Below are 14,755 nucleotides of genomic sequence, written 5' to 3'. Positions count from 1 at the left end.
AATTTTATGAATTTTATAAAGTTTACTGGGTATTACGAACTTGTCTCCCAGAAAAAAGTTAGATTAAAAAAATTAAAGTTTGAATAATTTTTTAAAAAAATATTTTTTTTTATTTTAGAATAGAAAAAAATTACGTGCCTTCTTTCTTTCTATAGATGGAAAATAATTACACTTTCAAAAGGATGGAGCAACCAGAATGTATCAAAACAACAACTTAATACAGTACATATAGCTGGATAAACATAAATAAGGTATCACAACACAGTCCAAGGCATAATTCAGCATCATCATCTCGCTTTTCTAGGCCTCCAAATCCTCTGTTGTATTTCTGCCATTCAGTTCTGATATATAAACTCAGGTGAGAAAGGACAGTCTTGCCACTATCCCTATAACTTCGAACGAGTACTCCAACTCAAGTTTTAATTTGTTTGCTTGGACCTCCATAGGGGCCCACACCATTTTCCAAACTTTGCAACCATTTGGTTTATTACCTGAGCAAAAAATGGAAAAAAGTTTTGCAACTAAAGGGATATGCATATTTAGCAGCCTATTTTTTGCTGTAGAAAAAGCTATTTAAAAAAAAATTACCTACTCCATTTGCTAATTCTTGTTATATTGAGAACACACGTGTAATTTGCCAAAAATACAGGGGATTTTTGGTTAAATTTTGTCAATATGAAATATTGTTAAAGGAAAAGGAAAATTGTGACAGACACAATTTACAATTTTTTTTTTAGAATAAATATTGAGTAATGATTTTATTTTATTAAATTTTTTAAAACAAATCATGAGTATCGATTTCTTATTGTACGCATAAAATTGTGATTAATGATTTTCCTCTATCTGCAGTGACAATCATAATATTATAATTCACCCTTCTTATCTAATATAACAGTAATATACCAAACGTTCGGCCATAACAAAAGTAATTAGTGACTACCATTAGAGGAGAGGTCTAAATTTTCTTGCTATGTTCCATCTCCACAAAAGTGATAAAAAACAATTTTGTCGTGTACTGCAAAAAATAACAATATGAAAGTCTAGGGGTTTATAAATTTTCATTTAATAAATAACCAGAAAAACAGAGTATACAATACTATTCAGATGAAAAAAATAGCAAAACCCATATTCCATTGAATAGAGAAAAAAATTGAAAAATAAGAATTAAATTAATTATACAAATTCAAAATAATAGCAGTTCAATATATTATTATTATTATTATTATTATTATTATTATTATTATTATTTCTTTTCCCCTCCACGATCACCTGTATAACATGTTACTCATGAATACTTATCGTCAGATACCCTGTTTCATCGGGAAAAAGTTTGGTAACAAAAAATTTTTAGCCATAATTAGTCAAAAGTTTCTATAATTTACTTCATTTCTATCATTTAATAATAGTTTTATTTTTTATCTCACTCTCTTATCATTCCACTTATCTAATTCTTATCAACTCTACTTATTAATAATATTAATTATGATATCATATTCCTTACTATTAGGCATTCTTATAATCAATACTTAATATTCTTTTTATAATTTAATTTTTATATTTAAGAATAATAATAATAATAATAATGAATGGTAATAATAATATACATTAATTAAGTTAATTACACTTGATTCTTTGTTCCCTTTAAGGTATTTAATATCAATCAATGGAAATACAAAAAAATCATTAATTCTTTGTTTTCGTTAATGTATTTATTTGCACTTGATTCTTTGTAATATATACCTTCTATTAATTTAATTATGATCATTCAAAAATCATGACTATAATACCATTGCAAGTAGAATAGTGTATAAGTCAAGAAATTTTACAAGAAGTCGCGTTTATCGTTGCAAATAGTATGGCATTTGAATTCGACCTTAATACGGTACTTATGGTAGAAGGTGCTGATAAAAAATTTGAACAACAGACGGACTCAGAATATGAAAAACCACACTAGTTTTGATGAGGTATGATAATAAACTGATTTAATTTTTTTTGTGCTTTTATGTGCATTTATAATTATATTGTATACTAACTAAGTTCATACACATAACATTCATACGTACATATACATAACATCCATAATTACATACAACTAACATTTAAAAATTAAATTCATGTTTATTAGATATTACATCCATACACATATCATATTTTAGTTATTGCATATGTAAATATAAAGTTAACACAGATGTTTTTTAAATTTTATCATAATTGGATTTAAAAAAATATCAAATTCTTAAATTAATTTATTCAATTAATAAATTTAATTTACAGATAACATCTATAAATTCATACACATAACATCCATAATTTTATGTTAATAACATCTATAATTTGTATTCATAATATTTATAATTTCATACCTATCATGTTTATAATTAATAAATTTTTATAATTAATATTATCAAATTTTAAACTATACGTCTTATTGTATTTTTCAAATTATCTCATATGTGTACTAATAGGCCATGATTTTAATTATTTTAATATTTTTATTTAATATTCATATGTATGTTTATTTATTGATTTTAATATGACGAGTTAATAATTTTTTTAAAAAATTATTTTTAATTTTTGTTTATATTTTATATTTTATTTTTTATTTTTTAATAGTCTATATATAAAATATAAGTTGTATAGTAGAAGTTGTTAAAATTTTTTAATTTAATTTTCATATTTTTTGCAGAGAATTATTGCATTTTAATGGATAATAATGTAATTGAGAGATGTTAGGAATTTAATTTGGAAGAAACTGAAATTAATTTTGGAAAGAACATTAATAACTCCAAACATACAGCAAAATAATAGGTGATAAGGAGGATAAGTGATAAAGAAATGTATATTACTTACTTATCAAGAGAGTAAAAATTTTTATATAATATTCCTATATTGTAATTATTTTTTGGCTATCTAGCATCACCCGTTTCATAATTACAATAACGCAGAGTGGTAATGAGCCATGAGGCATTCATAATTTCTTTTATCAAGGACTAAATAAAAAGAAGGAGTCAAGAGTTGGGGATGATTGCATTGCATCATCATTCAATGCAGATTGATGATTTTGTTTCATCAACGATCGAATACAAGTGACGGAATGCATTGAAATTTCAAATTTCAACCCATATTAGTTACTTACTCATATCAGCTCATCCCTCATTCCCTCATCATGTGTAAGAGGCTTTTATTGTTGACCACAGAAAGATTTCTCTCTCTCTCTCTTTTTTCTACAGCAGAAAAAGATCTTAAACGTCTCTTCTTTTTTCTGTCCTTTAAATATTTTCTATTTTATAACGGTGGGTTTAGAGATTTTTTTAATTTAAATTAAATAAATATAATATTTACGAAAAAGAGTAAACAGTGAGATAATTACAAAAATACATTCTCGATCACATCTCCAATGCTGAGAGGGTTTTTTAAAAGTGGGCATATTTCGGATACACAAATCCCATTTTGTGATAAAGTGATTGTGACTCACATCTTGGGTGCACTCGGGATATGAACTTGCACTGATACGTGTGTTTTGTGAAAGGGTTCTCAGCATCCCAGATAAACGCAACTTCCTAATACCCCCTCAGCATCCGAGATACAGTCAAGGATATAATTAGGGTCTCAGTACCCGAGATATGTGTGTTATAGTGTAGATGTATATGCACCTAAGATATATTGTAGAATAAGTCTATTTATAAAGTTCATCCCAATACATCCCTTCACATAATTCACAAACCAATATTTTTTTTCTCTTCTTTTCGTTTTTCTCTAATGGAGAATAATCAATTCTTCTTTGTTGTGGTTTATCCCAATGGGATAGTCAGACACGGTGATAAATGAGTGATTTTCGAATTTGACAAGACTGTCATGTTGTGCACCTACTAGGTTGATAGCCTGGATGCGCTAAAGACAGTCATGGTGAGTAATATAGAGGGAGTAGGAACGAAGGAGATTGAGTGGATTACATATAGATTTTTGCACGCGCTTTCGAACGGTGGATTTATCAACCGATTATTTTGGATTGATGGGGATCAGCATGTGAGGGTAATGTTCGACGTACATGCACGACTAATGCCGCAACATGTGATGGAGTTGTATGCTGCGGTCTGTGACGTGGTTGTTAGTGGTGGGCTGTCATCTTCGACTCCTGAAGTTGTACTGCTCGAGACGACACCGATCCACTATACCCAACCTCATGATAGTGTCGACGAAGACGATAGTGAGGGCGATTCAACTTATGTTACCGGGTCCAGATCGTCAAGCGATACAGCGTCCGAAGATGAGTATGTGCCGGAGACTCCCAGCAGCGGTGTTGGTAGGTTTCTCCTTCGTGAACATATTGTCGGGAGGCCATTTTTTTGAAAGAACTCGAATTCACACGTCTAGAAACTCACAAAAATAGAAAAAAGGGTTGTAATAATGCACGTTATTCCCGGATGCTGTGACTTGTGACTTATATACGCAATCGTGCTTATCTCGGATGCTGAACCCCCATCCAAAACAATTGCGTTTATTTTGGATGCTGAGATCCCTTTCACAAAACGGCATATCAAATACCCAGTGTTCGATATCAGCGTTTGTTCATATACCGATTACACCTAAAATGTGACTCGCAATTACTCTATCACAGAACGGAGTCTGTGCATTTGAGATATGTCCATTTTTAAAAATTTCTCTTAATGTCCGAGATGTGACCAATAATACATTTTTGTAATTACCTCACCGTTTATTTATTTTTGTAAATACTATATTTATTTAATTTAACTAAAAAATTCATAAATTTAGCTATTATGTCTTTTAATAAAGGCAAGTATTAAGATTATTAACTAAAATTTTTATTTTAATAATTACACGTACAGAAAATATATTAAAATTAAATTTTATATATTTTTTTATAATTTTTTAATTAATAATTTTAATTTGTGTCCTAAAAACACATGTTAACTAGACTTTTTTATAACACATAGATATAAGTCTGATAAATACATTTCGTTCAACCAATGTTTCTAATTGGATTGGACTTGCTTGACTCGACTAAACAGGTCAAATAGCAAAAACTCAGGTTCTATTACTTCTAACTCGACTCGATGTAGAGAGTAAATTAAGGACTCCTATATTAGTTGAAGAGGAGTATTAGGAACTAGTAATTTTTGTGATTTGTAACTATCAAATAGTCATCAATGTTGATTTTAATGGTGTAAGATTGGTGTGAGATTTTACTCAATAACTCACTTTTTTTTTGCTGATTATATGCTGACCAAAATTTAAAAAAATTGTTTTCTTAGTTCAATTATTATCACGAAAGTGATAACCAACTCTACATTGCATAATTTTTTTTTTGTAGTGAAAAAATAATTGTCCATTACCAGCATAAAAGGTTTACTGTATGACTAAATCATTAGTCTACCTTATAAATATCCTAATATTTTAAATATTTTTCGCCCAACTTTATTCATTATGTTTAAAGTTTTTACTAATTTAAATATCATTAAAATTTTTTACAAGTATTCCTACCACCGTTCAAAGAGTGGACTGGAGCACTTTGAGAAACATTCAGATCGCAATATTAAGGACCATTTTCACCTTTTTGATTTCAGGTAATATTCCAGAATAATTGCTCCCTCAGCTACTCTGTAATTTTTGTCCTTGTTTAGATTTTAAATTATGAGCCTTGTAAGTATATTAATAAAGGAAATAACGTTACAATAATTTTTTAACCTTTTAAATTTACTCAATTCAAATTAGATCAATTTGAAAGGTTAAAAAATTAGTGACAGATAATTCTAAATTTTGGTCATGGCATCAGCTGACGAATATATCAACAGTATTCTTTTTAATAAATTGCAATAATCGAGAAATGGATATATTAGCTAGGAACACTTTTCCTAACTAGGATAATTTACAAGCAGGATTAGACGAGAGGGTTGTTAACCAAGCAGAGTCACTAGCAGTAGCTTCGTCATTATCATTCCTATGCCAACTCCAAAGTGCATGTGATGCATTAAATACCTCCAATATTCCATGCCCAAAGCTAGCCTCCCTGAATATCGATATGTCTGGCTTCGGATCTATGTAGCTGTCAACATAAAAATCAGAGACAATTTATTATAATAAATACCCAAAGTCATGATCAATTATTATTGTGCTTGCTGGCTTAGATTTAGAAGTGAATCTTGAGTTTCAAAAATCCATATTGTTAATAGGCGGAAAAGAAAAGAAGTCAAAATTGTATTTACTTGGTAGCAAGGCCTTCACGGTTTCCACCATCACCAATTGTTATATGCACTGGACCACAGTTGTCAGCTTTGTCTTTATAAACTCTCGTCTGAAAATATAAAACAAAAAAGTCATTTCATTTTAAATTCTAGACGTTAAATCACAATAAAGCCTTGAGTACGAAGAATATAATAAGATTAAAATACTCACAAAGCGCTCATAAGCATGAACATGTCCAGCAAAAACAAGATCAACACGAGCTTGGTAGAGCAAACCTTCGAGAGCCGCTTTCATGTTGACGGATTCCTTCTCACCCTGATGAGCTTGGTTGGAGTTATACCACGGCGCGTGGATCAACACCACCACCCAAGGAGTCTTGGACCTATCGACCTTCTTCAAGTCCCCCTGAAGCCATTGGTACTGCGAAGAGCCAGCCTCAAAATCAGTATAGGAACCCAACATGATGACGTGGACACCACCGGCCACGTCGAAGGAGTAGTAGAGGTTGGAGTCAGAAGCGCTCTCCTCGTAGGGCATTCGCCACCTGGCATTGAAGGCTGTGAAGGGCTCGCTATGGATGATGGGAATCTTCTCAATCTCATGGTTCCCTTGCGTCACCATCCATGGACGCTGGCTCGCTAAGGGCTCAACCAGCCGACCGTACGAGTCCCATAGCTCTTGTACCATATCTGCGTAGGCTAGGTCACCTGCTAGTAGTAGCATATCGTAATTTGACTTTTCTATATGCTCTAACGTTGACTTTGTCCATTCTGTTTGTCCAAGATCACCTAAACAGATAAACATGTATCGTATCTATATCTAGTAGTTGTAAAAAGAGTATTTATTTTGAGAACACCTAAAAATGACTTACCAGCAACTGCAAACTTGATGGGAAATTGAGAGGGTGGAGTCTTGAGCTGGTAGGTTCGGCTAGAAGGTGGATCACCCAAACGGTAGTAGTAGACACTGTTGGGCTTCAGTGGCCCAATTACCACGTCATGAATTTCTCCAGATTCATACAAGGTATAATGATATGACGAGGTAGAACCAGTTTCAGAGAATGCGCTTGTAGAAGAAGGAGATGGGCCGAATTCAACTTTTGCTGGGCCTGAGTTGCTTGTGATCCATGATATTCTCATCTTATCTTGGCCCACTTGAGATATATGTACCTTTAACGCCCACCAAACTTACTAATTAGGGAACAACGATAAACATTGGAAATTGTATGCACAATAATAATAATAATAATAATAATAATAGGAAAAGTATAGGGTACCAATATATTATCTGCCAACTTATTACTAATAATAATTAATTATTATATTTTAAATACATATATAAAGATACACATTTAAAAAATATATTTATAAAGACATTTTTATTAAACACAATCATAAAAAAGATATTTTTATTAGACACATCCACAAAGACACTTTCATACAGTTATAAATAAAAGTTGGAAAAAGTTGGCAAAATACTATTAGTAACGTAACGGGGTTGATAATAATAATAAAAGGAACATTAGCTACAAGGCTATAAAATATATTTTGTATAAGTTATGTATTCTTTTAACAAGAGAGTAATTTTTTAATTAATATCAGTTAATTTTTTAAAAAATAAACTACTATTTTTATCTATAAAATTTTAATATTGAAAAATATACTCATAAATAAACAAAACTAATTTTGTATTTTTAAAAGACGAAAAGGTTTAGAGTATTTGACAAATTCAAATGAATAAAATTAACTTTTAGATACTTTTATCACATAAAAATCATCTTTTACATAATTAATTTTATTCATTCGTAGTTAATATTATTAGTGTTTTAAAGTTTCAAGGTTAAAAAGAATAGTTTACTCTTAAAATATATTTATCTTTTTTACCTACTATTCAAATGATCTTTAAACAAATAAATATATAATTAGATAACAATCTCAATTTTCTTTATAGAAATGTCTTAAAATTAAATTTTAATAACATAAATCTTTAAACAGCAATAGAAAACGAACCAAAAACTTGAGGAGAGCTCCAGCGAAAAACAAATAAAAATACAAAGAATAATTCTATAAAGGTAAACGTGAAGTTGATATCTGAAAACTGTTAGATGAAAATTTAGTCAAATCAGTCAAATCATTTAACGGCTCTCAGGTATCAACTTTACGTGAAATCGACTGCATCTGAGTTTTTTCCTTCTGTAATAGAGAGATTTCTATGTGAAAAAGACGAAAAATAGTGTATAAATTTATTTTAAAAATTAATAAACATAAAAGAACAGATTCTCATAAAAAAAATATCTATCTATGAAAGTAACTCCTCACCTCTTCGTTATTTTTTCTCTCCGTGTTGCATGCATCAAATACAAAAATGGTATTAAAATCCGTAAACTAAAACTGCGGTTATGTGATCCACTCCGTATACAACAATGGTTTGTGTTGATAAATTGTCCTCACAGAACAATAATCAATTGAGGAAATGATACCAAGAAATGTTTAATGACAGCTTTTTTATTAAAATCTTTTCACTAGAAAATAAAAATAAGCTATGTTTTGACTTATTTTTAATAAATATGCTTCGAGATAATATATATTATTTTTTGTTTTCTCAAATAATAATATAAAATATGTATTTTATTAATATAATAAATACAATTGTTTTTAATATTATACAATATGATAAAAAATATTTTAATTGCTACAAAATTATATAATTTTATCTTTCATAATTAATGATAAATGTTAAAAAATGAAATTAATATTACGTTAATAAAATATATTTTTATAATAATAATAATAATTATTTTATTATTATTATTATTATTATTATTATTTTATTTGAAGTAACCAAAAAATTATATCGTTAATATGCATATATGTAATTTCAAGTAAACGTAACTTATTTTAATAAAAAAGAGTAAAAAAATTTTAATTAAAAAAATAAAATTATACGTTATAGATATTTAATTAAAAACAAAATGGCGTCCTAAAAAATTGATTCTATCTTTAGTATCCATAAAAATTCCATTAGGACATTTGTAATTATTATATAAGATAGATGCGTCAAGCCAATAAAGTATAGCAGTAACATCCATTATATTTTAGGATTTCTTTCCCATTTCTATTATATATGATATGATATCTACTCTTGAAAACGGTACAAAATTAGGCAGATAATAACAATGATTTTTATTATTTTCATAATGTGACAGCGTACACATTATTCGGTATTTGGGTGCAACAATCCATCACCCACAAGTCACAATTCACCACTCCCCACGACTTCCCCAACCAAATTGATAACCGCATCATCATCATCATTTGATTGTCTTCTTCACCTAACTATACTTACATACACACCGTTAATCGGGAAATTTTATGAAACTACGATCTACACCGACAGAATAGTAGCAATTAATGAAGATGATGATGCTGCCATTCATCCATACATATATTTATCGCGACAGATCCAAAAAATAAAATTTTTATTTCATTAAATTCATGACCAAAATGCAAGCAATAACAATATTCAAAGTTACACACTTGTATGTATGTATGTTTGCACATACACAAAATTAATTTAATTTATTAATTAAAACTTGAGTAGTGAGATAGATTAGAGTTTATTACCTGTTCTGGTGAGTTGGAATCATCATCGTCATGAGGAACAAAGATGGTTTTACGAACAGGAGGCCTAGTGTAAGAACAAACGACGCCGTTTAATTCAAATACTCCGATGAATAACACCACCATCTGCAAGAGACGCATTTGCATCACCATCCCCATCTTACTGAAATTATTGATGAGTAACTGCAACAGATCAGATAGATATATATAAACTACTGTTGATATGAGAAGTGGTGGGTGTAATTGTTATTTATTAAGGAAGAACAAAACTAAGGACGGTGTCACGTACACAGCGCAAAAACAAATTATATATATGATGATGATGATGATGATGCCTAAAATATTTTACCTTGTCCAATATATATAGCTGTACAATGAAAAATATAATAATTATTTTCAGAATTTAATTAATGTTTGGTGTCTCTGTTTTCATACGAGGAAACTATTCAATTATGTGTCGAGTGTCAACCCTTCAACGTGGATGTGTCTTTTGGCTTACCCCGGTTCATGAAATTAAAAGGATATTCTCAGCATATATATGGTCTCTGTTAATATATCTATATTAAACGATTGGTTGGATCTATTCTATTTATTATATATTATTAATTTTATAATTAAAATATCTTCTATATCATTTTTTATAATTAAAATTATTTTTTTTAAAATAAAAAGTTATCTCTTCTCTTTTTTATTTTATCTCATTCATTCATTCATTTTATCTCTCTTATATAATATTATTAATTTTTAAAAACTAATTATAAATTTAACAATTAAAATATACAACATAACATTCTCTAATTACAACAAAAATTAAATTAAAATATTAAAATTAAAATTAAAATTAAAATATAACTATATTATATTACTTATTTAACAACTAAAATATGTCACATGGCACTCTCTCATGCATTAAAATTGAGATGAAATATTTTTTTCAAAATTAATAAACTCTCTTCTTTCATCTTCTTATCTATATCTCTCTCTTTCTCTATTTCTCTCTACTATTCTCACTCTATATATAACATATAATTTCTATTTTATATTACTAATTTGACACACCAAAATATGTAATGAGATATTCTTTTATTACAATTAAAATAAAATTTTTCTCTTCAAAATTAACAAACTTTCTTTCTCTTTTTTTTTTTTATCTTTCTGTCTCTTTTCTCTCTCATTCTCTATCTCTCTTTACTTTTCTATTCTATAAAAAATAGAATTAATAAAATAATATAATTAATATAAATTCATAAAATTAGTAGAAATACATTAAATTTATAATTAAATATAATTAAAATATGATCCTGTAATATTATTCACATAAAATATATTATTATATGTATACCTTTTAGTATTTTTTATTTAATTTCAAATTTTTACTGTTTATTCTAATCTATATTTTTATTTCTCTTTTCTCTTTTTATATATAAAAATATAATTAGATTTTAGTATAAAAAATTATATTAATAATTATAAAATTAATTCAAAATCAATTTTTTAAACAATTAAATTTTGATTCTAATTAATTAATTATTAATCACAACATTAATATTCTCTTCAAATTATATGTAATAAATATTTGAAGAAAGAGATATAAAAATATATATTAGAAAAGTAAATGATAAAAGTTTAAAATTAAATAAAAAAACTAAAAAAAATATGCATATAATAATAATAATAATAATAATAATAATAATAATAATAATAATAATAATAATAATAATAATAATAATAAGAACAACAATATATTTTTTTATGTAAATAACATTACAGGATTATTTTTTATTATTTTATAAATTTATTTGAATTATATTATTTTATTAATTTTATTTTTTGTATAATAGAAATGTTGAGAAAAATAGAAAATGAGAGAGAAACGAGAAAGAAAGATAAGAAAGAAGGAGAGAGTTTGTTAATTTTGGTAAAAAAATATTTTATTTTAATTGAAATGAAAGAATATTTCGTTATATATTTTGATTTGTCAAAAATTAATAATATAAAATATAAATTATAAATTATAGATAGAGTGAAAGAATGGAGAGAAATAGAGAAGGGAGAGAGATAGATAAGAGGATAGAAGAAAATAGGTTATTAATTTTTAAAAAAAATATTTTATCTTAATTTTAATGAGAGTGTCATGTCATATATTTTGGTTGATAAATTAGTAATATAATATGGCTATATTTTAATTTTAATTTTAGTTTAATTTTAATTACAATTAAAGAATGTGATGTTGCATATTTTGATTGTCAAATTTGTAATTAGTAATTGAAAATGGTATATAAAAGAAATAGAGTGGGTAAAGGAATGAGAGAGATAGAGAAAGAAAAAGAGAAGAGAGAATACTTTAATTTTGAAGAAAGATTTGATTTCAATTGTAATGAGAGAGTGACATATGGCACACATTTTGGTTGTAAAATTAGTAATATATAATAGAAATATAGCTGTATTTATTAATTTTAATTTAATTTTAGTTACAATTAAAGAATGTGATGTTATACATTTTGATTGTCAAATTTGTAATTAATTAGTTATTGATAATGATATATAAGAGAAGAGGAGAGAATACTTTAATTTTGGAGGGAAAGATTTGATTTCAATTATAATGAAAAAGTGATATATAACACATTTTGGTTGTAAAAATATATGATAGATAATAAATCTAAAAATATAATAGTAATTATATGTATTAAATTTTATTTTTTGTGCATGGTAATATCAAATATTCCGTCTTTGAAATAGGAATAAAAATCTTATAACTGTGCAAATAAATTTATAATTTTTTTATAAATAAGTAATTATTGAAAATTATATTTTAATATTTTAAAAAAATTAAACATAAAAATAATATACTTCTATAGATTCTTAAGAATAAATTGAAATTCTTTAAAACAAGTATGTTGTAAAATCTGGTCAAACCGTAATTAATTAAATAATAAATTAAATAGGAACGAACATGGTTAGAAATTTTAGTAATCGCAATTCGATAATTTAAATATGATATTTGGACTCAGTGAATTTTTCTGAATCGAAAAACATAATTTTTTACGTAAAAATACGCACTGAAAATTTGACCGGCAATATCGGTTGAGATCTATCCGGTATTGCAGCTGAATAAATTAATTATAAGTGAATAAAGTTAGAAAATGAGAAATTATAATTTGGGAAGCTAGAAATATTTAAAATATGATTTAAAACTCCAATCTTAAAGGTTTTAGCCCAAAATTGGGCCAACTGACTAAAACAAGTGAACCGGGTCCAAGTGGGCCCAAGACCCAATATATATAAACATTAGTTATGAGCATTTCATCTCATTTACCCTAAAAATGAGAGGGATGGGCCGATAGAGAGGAGAGAGAAAGAAAATCTAACTTTCCAAACTTTAAATCACTATAACTTTCTCTCTGGAACTTCGATTGACAAACCGTTTACGGCTACACGTCGCTCTTCTCATCCTCTACAATTCTATCTAAGTTTTGTGGTGAGTATTTGGTGCACGAATTGTGAATTACACTTTTCACAACTCATACCACTAACCAGCAAGTGCACTGGGTCATCCAAGTAATACCTTACGTGAGTAAGGGTCGATCCCACGGAGATTGTTGGTTTGAAGCAAGCTATGGTTATCTTGCAACTCTTAGTCAGGATATTAATTTGTGGTTATCAGTTGACTTGCAAATGAACAAGAGAGCATGAATTAAAGGTTACTTGTTATGCAGTAATGGAGAATATGTTGGAGTTTTGGAGATGCTTTGTCTTCTAAATCTCTGCTTTCCTCTGTCTTCTTGTTCACACACGCACGTTCCTCCTATGGCAAGCTGTGTGTTGGTGGATCACCGTTGTCAATGGCTACCATCCGTCCTCTCAGTGAAAATGGTCCAAGTGCGCTGTCACCGCACGACTAATCATCTGTAGGTTCTCGATCATACCGGAATAAGATTTACTATCCTTTTGCGTCTGTCACTATGCCCAGCACTCGCGAGTTTGAAGCTCGTCACAGTCATCCAATCCCTGAATCCTACTCAGAATACCACAGACAAGGTTTAGACTTTCCGGATTCTCATGAATGCTGCCAATGGATTCTAGCTTATACCACGAAGATTCTGATTAAGGAATCTAAGAGATACTCATTCAATCTAATGTAGAACGGATGTGGTTGTCAAGCACACGTTCATAGATTGAGAATGGTGATGAGTGTCACGGATCATCACCTTCATCATAATGAAGTGCGAATGAACATCTTAGATCGGAACAAGCGTACTTGAATAGAAAACAGAAATACTTGCATTAATTCATCGAGACACAGCAGAGCTCCTCACCCCCAACAATGGAGTTTAGAGACTCATGCCGTCAAAGAGTACAAAGTTCAGATCTAAAATTGTCATGAGGTACCAAATAAATCTCTAAAAGTTATTTAAATACTAAACTAGTAACCTAGGTTTACAGAAAATGAGTAAACTATGATAGATAGTGCAGAAATCCACTTATGGGACCCACTTGGTGTGTGCTGGGGCTTAGACTTAAGCTTCTCACGTGCTTGGGCTGTTTTGGGCGTTCAACGCCAGGTTGTAACCTGTTTCTGGCGTTGAACTCCAACTTGTAACCTGTTTCTGGCGCTGGACGCCAGACTGCAACATGGAACTGGTGTTGAACGCCAGTTTACATCATCTATCCTTGAGCAAAGTATGAACTATTATATATTGCTGGAAAGCCCTGTATGTCTACTTTCCAACGCAATTGGAGGCGCGCCAATTAAACTTCTGTAGCTCCAGAAAATCCATTCCGAGTGCAGAGAGGTCAGAATCCAACAGCATCAGCAGTCCTTTTTCAGCCCGAATCAGATTTTTGCTCAGCTCCCTCAATTTCAGCCAGAAAATACCTGAAATTACAGAAAAATACACAAACTCATAGTAAAGTCTAGAAATATGAATTTT

The 14,755-nt window shown here is 28.8% G+C and overlaps 1 protein-coding gene across 4 annotated transcripts; it reads right to left on the bottom strand.

Annotated features, from left to right (window-relative positions):
* Positions 1–5,758: 5,758 nt before the first annotated feature.
* PAP20 (Purple acid phosphatases superfamily protein) lies at positions 5,759–10,314 on the bottom strand. Of its 4 annotated transcripts, none has more exons than XM_021104565.2 (6): positions 10,174–10,314; positions 9,828–10,007; positions 7,076–7,373; positions 6,415–6,992; positions 6,225–6,313; positions 5,759–6,064 (listed from the first exon to the last, which is right to left on the bottom strand). In XM_021104565.2, exons 2-6 carry the CDS (start codon positions 9,981–9,983, stop codon positions 5,878–5,880), a joined length of 1,308 nt encoding a protein of 435 aa, XP_020960224.1. In that variant the 5' UTR covers positions 9,984–10,007; positions 10,174–10,314; the 3' UTR covers positions 5,759–5,877. The 4 variants fall into 4 exon arrangements, with proteins under 4 accessions (XP_020960224.1, XP_016207688.1, XP_088345432.1 ...); XM_016352202.3 differs by having other exon boundaries at positions 10,114–10,181; XM_088489306.1 differs by having other exon boundaries at positions 6,415–6,911; positions 10,114–10,181.
* Positions 10,315–14,755: the final 4,441 nt, after the last annotated feature.

Source organism: Arachis ipaensis, chromosome B6, assembly GCF_059453495.1.
Source record: "Arachis ipaensis isolate K30076 ecotype BB chromosome B6, ASM5945349v1, whole genome shotgun sequence".
In the NCBI taxonomy this organism is placed as follows: Eukaryota; Viridiplantae; Streptophyta; class Magnoliopsida; order Fabales; family Fabaceae; genus Arachis; species Arachis ipaensis.
The sequence above is the reverse complement of the archived record's forward strand: the minus strand, read 5'-3'. Positions and strand labels throughout refer to the sequence as shown.